Genomic DNA, 12,425 nt, shown 5'->3' on the forward strand with positions numbered 1-12,425 from the left:
TACGCGGGCCTCTCACTGTTGTGGCCTCTCCCGTTGCGGAGCACAGGCTCCGGATGCGCAGGCTCAGCGGCCATGGCTCACAGGCCCAGCTGCTCTGTGGCATGTGGGATCTTCCCGGACTGGGGCACAAACCCGTGTCCCCTGCATCGGCAGGCGGACTCTCAACCACTGCGCCACCAGGGAAGACCCTGGATTTTATATTTTTCAAGAGTTAAAAATAAAAAACAAAGATTATATGACAGACACATATGTGGCTCCTTAAAGCCTAAAATACAACAATCTGGTCCTTTACAGAAAGAGCTAACCAAGTCTGCCAAAGAATATACTTTGGGATTTCTTTCTGAGATCGCCACAAATCAGCTTTCCCAATCCTACTGTCCAGGATATTCTTAAGCTATTTTTCCCCACTATACCTAGTACATGTCCAATGACAGACTTAAAAGAAGTAGTTGTGTCCCCTCAGCCATACAGTAAGAAAATATTATGCCAAACTATTACAAATAGTTCTTTTAAGAAAAACTCATAAATGTGTTATAAACACAAGAGGAAATTTAAATACTGTCCTTCAAATAGCCTTTGTGTATAACATCAAGCCATTTTTTTAACAATAATAATCCGAGAATGGGGACAATGCTAGATGTTAAGATAAAATGGCAAAGTCATGCTATTTATAGAACCAAGGGCTTTTAGAATATCAAATGAACTGATGCTACTTTTATGAATACATTTGTTCAAGAGCAACCATTAGCACTATATATGGTGTTCCACTGAAAGAAGAAAAAAAGAATTTTTAATATCACACACATATGGTTGTCACTTATAGCTTACCAGCTATATGGAAACAGCCACATGGATATAAGCACAGGCAGACAAAAAACCTGTGGTAAGGGTGGGGATGGGCCCAGTTGGAGTGAAGGAGAAGGATGTACAGAGTCATGTACATAGGAGAGGAGGAGGATGTTAAGGGAACTACAAGTAGTCCAGAGCTGCTGGAACACAAAGCTGGGGTGAGAAGTAGAGAGAGAGATGAGTCTGGTCACAGCGCCACAGGAAACAGCATGAAAGGCTGCAGAAAGGAGTTGGTGCTGATCACGAAAGGACGTGATCAGACGTGAATGTCTGGGGATAACAGAGGTAGAAAGAACTGACTGGAGAAGCAGCAAGAGAAGAGACAGTAAGGCAGGCAAGATACCACCATCCAGATGAGTATGGATAAGTGCCAGAAGAGGGTGGAGTATAAGGAATGAGAGACATCAAGGAGGTAGAACTGACTGGATTTGGTGCTTGAGGAAACTGGGGAGCTAAGGGAGAGAGGCAAACACAGGACAACACCAGGGAAGGCTTGGAAAAGTAGATAGAGTTATGCAGAATGGCTGGCGATAGAACGGAAGTTCAGATTTAGATATGTTGAGCTGGAACTATGTGTTATCCAAATAAAAGTGCCTATTTTCACTCTGGGAATCTATTTGAAGAAAATAATCCTGCATATGAAAAAGCTTTATATTCTAATATGTTTAGGATAATGTTATTCACAATAAATAAAAACCAGACTATAACCTGAACGTCTAAAAATAACACGCTGCTCTAAATAACTTATGATGTACTACATTTCATTGAGTAGATGAAGGTATTAAAGCTGATGGCTATAAAGACCGTGGAGCAACACAAAACATTCAATATTTAGTTTAAAAAGGATACAAAATTTTAGTCACACTATAATTACAATCATGGTTTTTAAAAGAAAAAAAAGATGAAAGGAAATACATCAAATGGCAGTATTAATTGAGTTGTGGTGGTTGATGATAGGGTTGGGGTGATTTTTTTTTTTTAATTATCTCTTTTCCAAAGTAATTTCAATATACTTTTATAACTCTCACAATGGGATAAAAACTAATGCACTATTTAAAAATAAGTTAAATAATGTGAATTAAAACAGTTATTATAGGAGTTCCAGGAAGGGGTGGGGAGACCTCATATCTTTTATACGTTCACATCTACCTTTAAATCAAAATATGCTTTAGCAACTCCATCACTTAGAAAGTGTGATTCCAAGCTGTGACTACAACAATTAAAGCACTATAAATAGAAGGTTGGAGAAAAAAAAATTCCTTTTATTTTAAGGAATATGAGTATGAGTTCCATCTTAAAATAGTAACTATCATTTGCTAGAAGTAAGTTTTTAATAAAACTCTCTTGAATTTGTCATTTTTGAGTGCTGATATTATAAGGCAAATGCAAGCTACGTACAAAGTGTACTTCTCAAAATATAAATATAAATGACCTAGTCAGGGCTGTGAATGTAAATAATACCTTAAAACACATAAAGGTAGTATCAATTGAGTACCAAGTGTGTGTATATCCATCCATGTTCCCTTAACATAAACATCATAAATACAGTTGTGATGGATGAAGACAAATAATAAAAAGGAGGGACACTGTACATATCCCCGAGAGCAGGCCCTCGCTGTTCACTGATAAACCATGTTCAGCACCCAGGAAATGCATGATGTTCGTCACGAATGTATTTCTCCTTCTTACTTCTACCACTTTGGGCTTCAAGTGTTTCATACTTCTTTAGATATAAAGGCTTTTATACACAGGGAATCCTTTGCTGTGAAAATCCTTCCTCCAGGGGCTTCGCTGGTGGCGCAGTGGTTGAGAGTCCGCCTGCCAATGCAGGGGACATGGGCTCGTGCCCCGGTCCGGGAAGATCCTACATGCCGCGGAGAGGCTGGGCCCGTGAGCCATGGCCGCTGAGCCTGCGCATCCGGAGCCTGTGCTCACCACAAAAAAAAAAAAAAAAAAAAATCCTTCCTCCAAGGTCTCCCCTTCACCCCAGTGAATCCTACTCAACTTTCAAGACCGCAGTGCAGATGCTGGGCACTGGATAAAGTCTGGAAAGTCTCCTGGCTCCCCACTTTGCTCTCATAGCATCCAATTCTTGTTTTCAAATGCTTACTGCAGTTTATGATTACATATCTGATCAGTTCTTTAATATGTAGACAGTAAGCTCCATGAGGGCAGACACAGGTGCATTTTTCTCAGCATGACTGCATCATTCCCCAGAACTGCCTGGCATGCAGCAGGCATCCTGAAGCATGTGTTAAATGAATGAATTAAAAAGCTGAAAAAATGTGTCTGACTTCATAACTTGTTGGGCTTCCCATATACAACAAAATCCAACTCCCAGAATGGCTTTTGCTTGCCTCTCTAGTCTCATCCCTAGACACTCTCCACATGTATAACTCACAAACCCCACAACGGACCACAATCTCTCCTTACTACACCCCTGCCCCTGATATCCCCAACTTGGAATGCCCTCCCCCATCCAGTGCTTCTTTATGACTCAGCTTTCGCATCACCTCCTCTGGAAGTCTTCCCTCGTCTCTCTCTCACACTGGATGAGGTCATTTTTATGCTGTGCTCTTCCAACAAGATCTATCATGGGGTTTATTCCACTCATTTACTACACCATTTATTCATATGGTTACTTACATGTCTCTGCCATTAGAATGAGTCCCCTGAAGTCAGGGATCTAGCTAATAGTCATATACGTTGAAGTCGTGTGTGGTGTGTGTGTTTCTGTTCTACTTAATGCTTGGTGCAATGTCTGACACAAAGTTGTGTATCTACTGAATATCACATATACTTGATACACAATGAATGGCCAATTTGCAAATGGAAAAGATTAGTCCAGGTCATTTCATGAACCAGAAGATGCTTAAAGGAACTAAATTTGCTGCTGTCAAGTCTTGAACCACCTTCTTTTTCATGACATGCTCAGATTTACTTCAGTATCAGTGCTGAAAAACAAAGCAAGAGACACTTGGGCAAACACTTACAAGAAGCATCAGCATAAAGGATCCCATATAGATGATCAGGAAAAACAATGAAATCATAGTTAGAGTAAGAATTCCACGAATCCACCAGTTTTTCCACCTAAAAAGGAAATATTTGTAGAGTTAGCATTAACCTGTTCTTAAATTTTTGTGTGTTGTTACAGTAATGAGTTGCCAGACTTACAGGTTTCCCTTAACTATATTTTAGGAATCCCCTATACTTTACCTTATACAATAACAACAACGCAAACCAAACAAACAAACCAATAGCTCACTCACTGAGAGCTAAAGGAAATGTAAAAATTCTGTTAGCCGAAGAAAAGACTAGTTTTTGCTCCATGTGAATGAGGATGAATCGCGAGGCTGGGAGGTGAGGTGGCCAACACAGGTGTGTGCACGTTCCGCCCGGGGCCACTCAGGTGGGAAGGAGGGGCCAGGTGCACAGCCCTCCCAAAGGGTGTCTGTCCTTCCGTGTGGTGGATAAAAAGAGTACGGATTTTAAGGTGGTGTAGAACAGACAGCACAGCCTTGCAGTGAGAAAAAGTAAAGAAAGGAAAATGTGGAACTGAAACTGGAGAGCACCACAATTTCAGGGAAATGAGGACGGTGTGGGGAGGTCCGTCACTGAGGGCAAGGCCAGACGGAAGGTCAGTTCTTTCTGTTGCTCAGCGTGTGCTGCCTGCTTTCCTGCGGGAACAGAGTCTTTTGTAGAAAAGTATTCTCTTCTCCTTGGGCCTCTGCTGGTGCTTAGAGCACAGCTTCCCTGAGGCACACCTGGCTGGTCCCCAGTAGACTGAGACTTGACCTACTTGACCCTCTGCTGTCAGTAAGGGCCTGGGGAGCCCATTTGCCTGCCCTCCATCACTGCAGGAGCCTCACACTTCACCCACAGTGTACCTTACAAATATTTTCACTCTTTATGTGGCTACGTCATAAGAAATGTCAGCAGCCACTGTATGAAACACCTCAGATCGTTCTAACAACACCTATAGAAGCATGATGCTTTCTGAATCTAAAACTGCTGCCCTCTGAGTTTATTCATTCTACACTCATTTTACATTATACTCACAGTAAAGTTTTTAAATAATTTTCTGATTTCTATTAATTCAAATGCTAACATTTAAATTATATCACAAGAGATTTTGACCCAATGTATAGTAACATATATGTACTGTATTCTAAGCACAAGCCCTCATTCTCCTCTCTGTAACAGAAATATTAGCTGATTTCATCCATTTATCAAATACTGATTACACTCCCTGCTTTCAATCACTCTCCTATATAGCCTAGATACCCCTAACTACTCTTCCTCAAATATCCCTTTGATCATGTCCTTTCTGCACACAAGACCTAAAATGCCAACATTAAGTCCAAACTCTTTTATATAGTTTCCAGGGTTTTGCACAAGGTGGTCAAATTGTACTTACCCAACTTTATTTCCCTCTACTGTTTAGTTAAGTATGTAGACTCATACATTTTTCATGAGACTGTAAGCTTTGGGGCTGAACTGAAATGAATGCAGAATCAAAAATGCTACAGCTGAAAGGTTCTATTTGACTTAATAGAACGAACTCTTTGAAGATGAATGAATGGATTAGGAAACTGGGCTAGGTCGCACAGCTAGTCACAGGTAAATAAAGGACCATAAGCCAGTCTCCTGATAATAATCCTGTCTTCCTTGCATGAACCTCAGAAATGTACTTAGCCCTCCTTCATAACTGATTCTCAGAATTACTGAGAACCTCTTCTAGAGAAGAGGACACTACCCAAGTGTCAGAAATCAGACCTTGGTGGGAGTTGAAAGGTCCAAGTGTACCTCTAATGTTAAAGGGGTGGCTCTGACCAGCAGAGAACGCTAGCTTCTGAGAACCAGAGATTTAAACAAAGACCTACTCTCTTTTATTATACAGGTGTTACTCCAGGCAGAAAAATCCCCCTCCCCAACAAGATCAAAGACTCAATTGCCTTATTTTAATTTAAATGACTCCCCAAATCTCCCAAGAATACCTAACACAAAGTTAAGCACATAAAAGCACATACTTAAACTTAATATATATATCCATTGATACAGTAACCCAAAGTTATCTCTCAGGGGAGAAGCACTGAATTCAAAACAGAGCATTGATATGCAAAAGAATATGTACCATTGTAACTAAAATCCAGAGGAAAGTCTGGTTCCGAATTCAAAATTCTTGATTTCCTTTACCATGCCACCATGATCACATTAGAGAAAGCCTTAATTCTGAGTCCAAGTCATCACCTCACAGATTGTTTTAGGTAAAGGAACTCAGAATCAGTAGAGAAATCCATTCAAGTCTCATGTTTCCAGGACCTATATGAGCTAGAAATGAAATTTCTAAAAAGTATATAATTAAGCAGTGTCCTTTAAAGTGATTATCTAAAGTGGTTACACATTTATTTGCTCAAATCAGTTATGTGATGCACAATGCCTTACTGTTACTACAACTCTTAAGGGGTTTTTATTTCAAAATAAAAATTTGGGCTTCCCTGGTGGTGCAGTGGTTGAGAGTCTGCCTGCTGATGCAGGGGACATGGGTTCGTGCCCCGGTCCAGGAAGATCCCACATGCCGCGGAGCGGCTGGGCCCGTGAGCCATGGCCGCTGAGCCTGCGCATTCGGAGCCTGTGCTCCGCAACAGGAGAGGCCACAACAATGAGAGGCCCGCATACCGCAAAAAAGAAAAGTAATAAAAATTTATTGTCTTTTTTTCTTTTGGCCATGCCACACAGCATGTGGGATCCTAGTTCCTCGACCAGGGATCGAACCCCTGCCCCTTGCAGTGGAAACGCAGAGTTTTAACCATTGGACTGCTGGGGAAGTCCCAAAAGTAATAAAATTAAAAAAAAAATTTTCCTAGTTGTACAAGCATAATGAGAAAGACCTAGGTTGGCAAGGCAGTTCACCTGAGCCAAGAATTAGGGCACAGAGGCACTCTTCAAAAACAAACAAGAACTTGGTGGGCCATCTAGCAAAGAGCAGGAGTTTTGAGAAAGTCTATCTACCAGCCTTAGAAGGAAGTTGACGGGATGTGTGCAGGTTCCCAGGGAGAAAGAAGATGGCATTATAGAGTACAAGAGCACCAGCAAGACTATGCATGGGTATTTCCACGGTTTCTCAACCTTCACTAGTAACATTTGAGCCAGATCATTCTTTGTTGTGAAGAGTTTTTCTGTGTACTGTAGGATCTTCCCTGGCCTCTACCTACTAAGTGTCAGCAGCACCATCTCTTTTTTTTTTTTTTTTTTTTTTGCGGTTCATTGCGGAGCACAGGCTCCGAACGCGCAGGCTCAGCGGCCATTGCTCATGGGCCCAGCCGCTCCATGGCATGTGGGATCTTCCCAGACCAGGGCGTGAACCCGTGTCCCCTGCATCGGCAGGCGGACTCTCAACCACTGCGCTACCAGGGAAGCCCCAGCAGCACCATCTCTTATTGTGACAACCTAAAATGTCTCCAGACACTGCCAAATGTTCACTGGTTGGGGGAAGGTACAAAATCCAAGGCATTACCCCTTCCAGAGAGAACTACTAAGTTAGACTCATTGCTGAAGAAGCTCTTTACTAAAGGATAGAGCCAGACTTCACTGGCTAATGAATATTCATTTCCACAGACCCATACACGGGTCAAGAAACAAACTGGGACAACTGCCAAGTGACTGAAGACCTTTCACGCTCTTTCCAATTTCAATGACTTATGCTCTTTTTGGCATTATATATTAGAGCCTTAAAAAATGAACATAAATTTTGACCAAGGAATTTCACTTTTAAAATTTTATACTAAGAAAATAATTATTGATGCTAAATAAAAGTTAGCTATAAAGATATATATTTAAAGCAGAGTTGGTTTTGTGAAAATTTAGAAACTGGCTAAATGTCTAGCAATTGTTGTTTAAGTTAAGTAAGTTGAACTATAGCTCTACAAAGGAATATATCATACAGCCATTAAAATATTTACACATATTTCAGGATGTTGTTTCTAATACCATGGAATGAAAATGAAAATAACAAGGCAGAAAACAGTACAATGCTAATTTTACATTACACACACAGGCACACACATGCACACAATGCAAAAAACAAAAAAGTTTCAAAGATAAACATCACAGTATTTTAAATATTAATGTCTTGGTAGGAGGATTATAGGGTTTTCTTCGGCAAACCATGTACATTCCTTATGTAATTAGTATTTTTAATCCTATGCATCTACAATTTCTAAATCTTTGCAAGGCAGACTATTTGGGGTATTAAAAAGAGGCTAAAATGTAGATTTTAAAACATTTATTTAATCTTTACAGAGAAGTTTCTTGAAAAGACTGAAACTAGTCATATATTATCTGCTGTTAAAACCAATTCTTTCATAAATAGAGCACAATGCCTAGGTTCAGAATGTGGCTCTATCACTTGCTAGCTACACGACCCTTGATATAAAACATTTCTGTGCTTCAGTTTCTCCATTTATACAGTTACAGGGTTGTTGTGAGAATAAATTAGTCAACACATATAAAGTGCTTGGAGCAGCACCTAGCAAATATACATGCTCAATAAATATCAGCTACTACTACTTGCCATTGTTGCTTTATGCCAGGAAAAAAAAATTATTAAGGAAAATCTTGTTATGAGTGACACAAAGGAATCCAGCATTATTCTTACATAACATCAATATGAAAAAAAATCCAGATCTGAGAAAGACCAGGTGAGATTTTTAAAAAAAGGTACATCTGTGAACTAGGTCATGAAAACAACTGGGAACAAGAACTACTAAAATGATAACCATGCTTTTAATAATGGACAGCAAAAATTTATTCTATTGGCTAAAAAATATGAAAACTTTGTTTTGAACCAATTTATTCTACTATGATCATCCTCTAGGAAATTAAAAATCAGAAAAGCTCACATTATATTTACTAGATATGACTAAATCAGTATTTTTCAAACTCCAATTTATGACCCATGGGTAGTAAAATCAATTTAGTAATCCAGCGTATTTTTGTTCAATAACATAGAACAGCTATCAAAAATAAAAGAAATCAGAGAGCATCACACATAGCAATGGCAAGAATTGCTTTACAACATTTTACAGCAGTTAAAATATACATTTGTGTGTCTCTTGGGGCATGGTGTAAAATGGACCTCTTACTGTGTGTAACAGTATTAAAAACTTGAAAAAAGAGTGTTCTGCACCAATATTTAAGGTTTCATATGTTAATCTGGATATTATATTTATTTTGCTTTTATAAATTTTATAATTCATATTACAAAGAATACAATGAAGGGCAATATAAAATTAGCTGAAATTGGGTGGTTATTAAACATTTAAAAGTATAGCACAAATATAAAATGGTAAAGGGTTGTAGAGTTTTGGACAATGATTTTAAACTCTGTTAAAAGGAAAAAAAAATACCTATTTCCAACTGGCATTTGAAAAACAGGGAACAGAGAATATAGAATTTTCTTTTTTAGATGTTCCAATACCAGAAAAGGCAACCTGATTTGGTAAATGGGTCACTGGCTTCAGAAACCTGTCAGACAAGGGCAGAAATGCCAGGTCCACAACTTGCTAGCTCTGTAACCTTCACCAGTTAACCTCTCAGACTTGGTTTTCTCACACTTAAGATTTTAAGGATGAACGAAAGGATGTACATCAAGCCTCTAATACTGTGCTCACATATGGTGAAAAAGTGTAAAGCCTCCTCTCATAGCTCTAAAACTTACCAAAAGTGAAATTTATTACATTGGACATGGTCCAGGATAACCTCACAGTTTATCTTGTGTACCCATTAGATTCATGTTCAACCAACCATACCTTGAAGACAAACCAGATAGAGCTTTCTTGAGGATCTCAGGGGTTCTATCTGAGGATGGTGGAATTTCTGGAATATCAGAATCTGTTCTGGAATCCAAATCTCCATATCTGTCATCAATATCTGTTTCCTAAAATTAAAGAAAAAAGAAAATCACTTTGCAAAATAAAAGGAAGAAAAAGCACATGTTTGCCAATGCATTTATTTATTGCTCAGTGTGCCAACTCTCATTTACATAACTTAAAACAAAAAAATAACTATTAACTTACCTTGAATATCCAAGCACTGTTGTACATCCTAGTTAGGAAAGTTTGATTATCTTTGCTAAAGTCTATCAATATAAAGGATTAATTTAAACAAAAGACACAAAAAGAAACTCCTACATTATCTAAATCAGAAATTTTCCACAGAATCAAACATTTATTGTTTTTCTACTTAACAAAGAATATGGTGTTAATGCCACATAGATTCTGATCAACTGTACATAGTTTCTTTTTTTATTTGATTACAATCAAAGCATCAACAACAAGAGGAATGTCTTACACTGGCATAGCATTTTAGATAGATAGATAGAGAAGCCGAATCCAGCCTCTGTACCCCGACCCTGAGTTAAATCTCAGACAGTTTTGGGTGAAGTAGAAAAGAATAGCTTCATTGCTTTGCCAGGCAAAGGGGGCCACAGTGGGCTAATGCCCTCAAAACCCATGTGTCCCAACTTGGAGAGGGTAGTGAGAAGTTTTATAGTAATGGGGTGTGATCAGCTTGTGGACATTCTTCTGATTGGTTGGTTGGTGATGAGGTAAGTAGAAGTCAGCAGCATCAACCTTAAGGTTCCAACTGGTCTGGGGTCTACATGCTTGTGGGAAACATACCATCATTAATTGTTAACTCTTCCCACCTGGAGGGGGTTTCAGTATCTGCAAAACAGCTCAAAGATATTGTTGTGTGTATCCATTGATGGGGAACCAGGACCCTGCCCCAAGGCTGCACTATTGTTTCTCTTGACTGTTTCTCCCTTTTCTCACATCCTCTCCATTCCCTAATTAACAACTGCTTGAACCTGCCCATTGGAACTCAGCGAAGGTCATGGAGGCTGAATGAAGGCTATTTTCTGCAATAAGAGAAATGGGGGGACACAGAAAATCTTTGTGCCCAAGAGCCCCACAGGGCCCTGCTCAGTATCAATCCCCCCTTTTCTTTGATACTCCTCAATCTTGAGAACAGATGTTGGACAAGGAAGGGAATAACTGTTTTTTTTTTTTTTGCAGTACACGGGCCTCTCACTGTCGTGGCCTCTCCCGTTGCGGAGCACAGGCTCCGGACGCGCAGGCTCAGCGGCCATGGCTCACGGGCCTAGCCGCTCCGCGGCATGTGGGATCTTCCCAGACCGGGGCACGAACCCACGTCCCCTGCATCGGCAGGCGGACTCTCAACCACTGCGCCACCAGGGAAGCCCGGGAATAACTGTTTTGGATAGAGACATTAATCATAAACTCAGCAGAGGAACTCAGTTTGAGGGGACTTGGTTTTAATCTCCCTTTTTTAACTTTCCCTGAATCTTTTAGGGAACAGGGTAACAACTGCTCAGGCTACTTCCAGCTGAAATGGGGCATAGTCCTGCCTCAATTTGGGACACCGAGTTGGAAATATTACTGAGTTCCAAGTCCTGGATCTGAGTTTAGTAAGATTAAGGTCTCAATCCCCTGGGAATTTAAGCCTGAAACCCAGTCTGGACCTGGCTCTTTAAGGGAGACTTGTAGCCAGGTAGCCAGTTGTCTAATTTTATCTAACTAGGTTTTAACTTCTGATATGGTATTCAGATATATATAACAGGAGCCATTGGCCATTAAATATGTCTCCTCTTTTGTTGTTAATATCTGATCTAAAGCAATTTTATTGTCTAAAAAGTTTAATAGTTACAAGGGGACACCTTGAAACCATAAGGTTGCAGTTACCAGTGGACACTGTTTTGAGATTGGCTGGTGCCATCCCCTAGGTCTGACACAGTTCAGAAAATTCAAGTTCTCAGCAATACAGGAACATGTCTGAAATCACATCCATATGTCTGAACAAACAGCTACTCCATTTTGACTTCCAATTGCATTTCTCTTCTTAATAGCCAAAGCAGATGTCACCGTTAATGATTTCAGTGCTTTTCTAGATATGAGAAGATGCAAGAATTTGGGCTCATAAAATTTTCTGAAAATATCTAACTATCTAAAGCCCTGTTCTGCCAGTTTTTCTCAGAGCAGAGTGACTCATTCCTGATCTCCACCCTGAATTCCTTTCAGGGGGTGTTGAAGGTCAGTGGCCACAGTGGCCATTGACCTAATCCTTGCAGAGGCAGATGGCAATTTGCAGTTGGCAGAGCCCCTTCAGGATCATAAACTTGACCATGGTTTGGGGGGCATTTCATGACCATTTTGTCCCACTGTGCTAGGAATGCTCATTCCCAGGTCTGGCAAAGATTTTGCTGATAGACCACTCAATGTGCTATTACTTACTGGACTAGGCCTTACTAGTAACCAAAAGTCTCTGCGCCACCTGTCTTACTAATCTCTTATGGTCCAGGAAATTAGTCCCTCTTGTTGCTTCTTCCCATATCTAGAGTTACACTATTACAATCATTGATCTCATATGGAACTATACATCATCATTTTATCAGAGGCTCAGTCACACATTTGGTAATGCAAGAAACAACAATTTTGCAAAACAGGCAATATAAAAAACAATATAGCTAGCAGATTAGTAAGGTCATAATTCAGAAT

The 12,425-nt window shown here is 39.9% G+C and overlaps 1 protein-coding gene across 1 annotated transcript in view; it reads right to left on the reverse strand.

Annotated features, from left to right (window-relative positions):
• The window catches only part of CDS1 (CDP-diacylglycerol synthase 1), a 67,063-nt gene that overhangs the window by 33,717 nt on the left and 20,921 nt on the right, over nt 1–12,425 (reverse strand). Inside the window, exons 2-3 of the mRNA XM_007447516.1 lie at nt 9,660–9,787; nt 3,843–3,939 (exon numbers count right to left, since the gene is read on the reverse strand). Of these exons, the coding sequence (XP_007447578.1) occupies nt 3,843–3,939; nt 9,660–9,787 (225 nt within the window). The remainder of the gene's footprint in view (nt 1–3,842; nt 3,940–9,659; nt 9,788–12,425) is intronic.

Source organism: Lipotes vexillifer, unplaced genomic scaffold, assembly GCF_000442215.2.
Source record: "Lipotes vexillifer unplaced genomic scaffold, Lipotes_vexillifer_v1.1 scaffold747, whole genome shotgun sequence".
Lineage (NCBI taxonomy): Eukaryota > Metazoa > Chordata > Mammalia > Artiodactyla > Lipotidae > Lipotes > Lipotes vexillifer.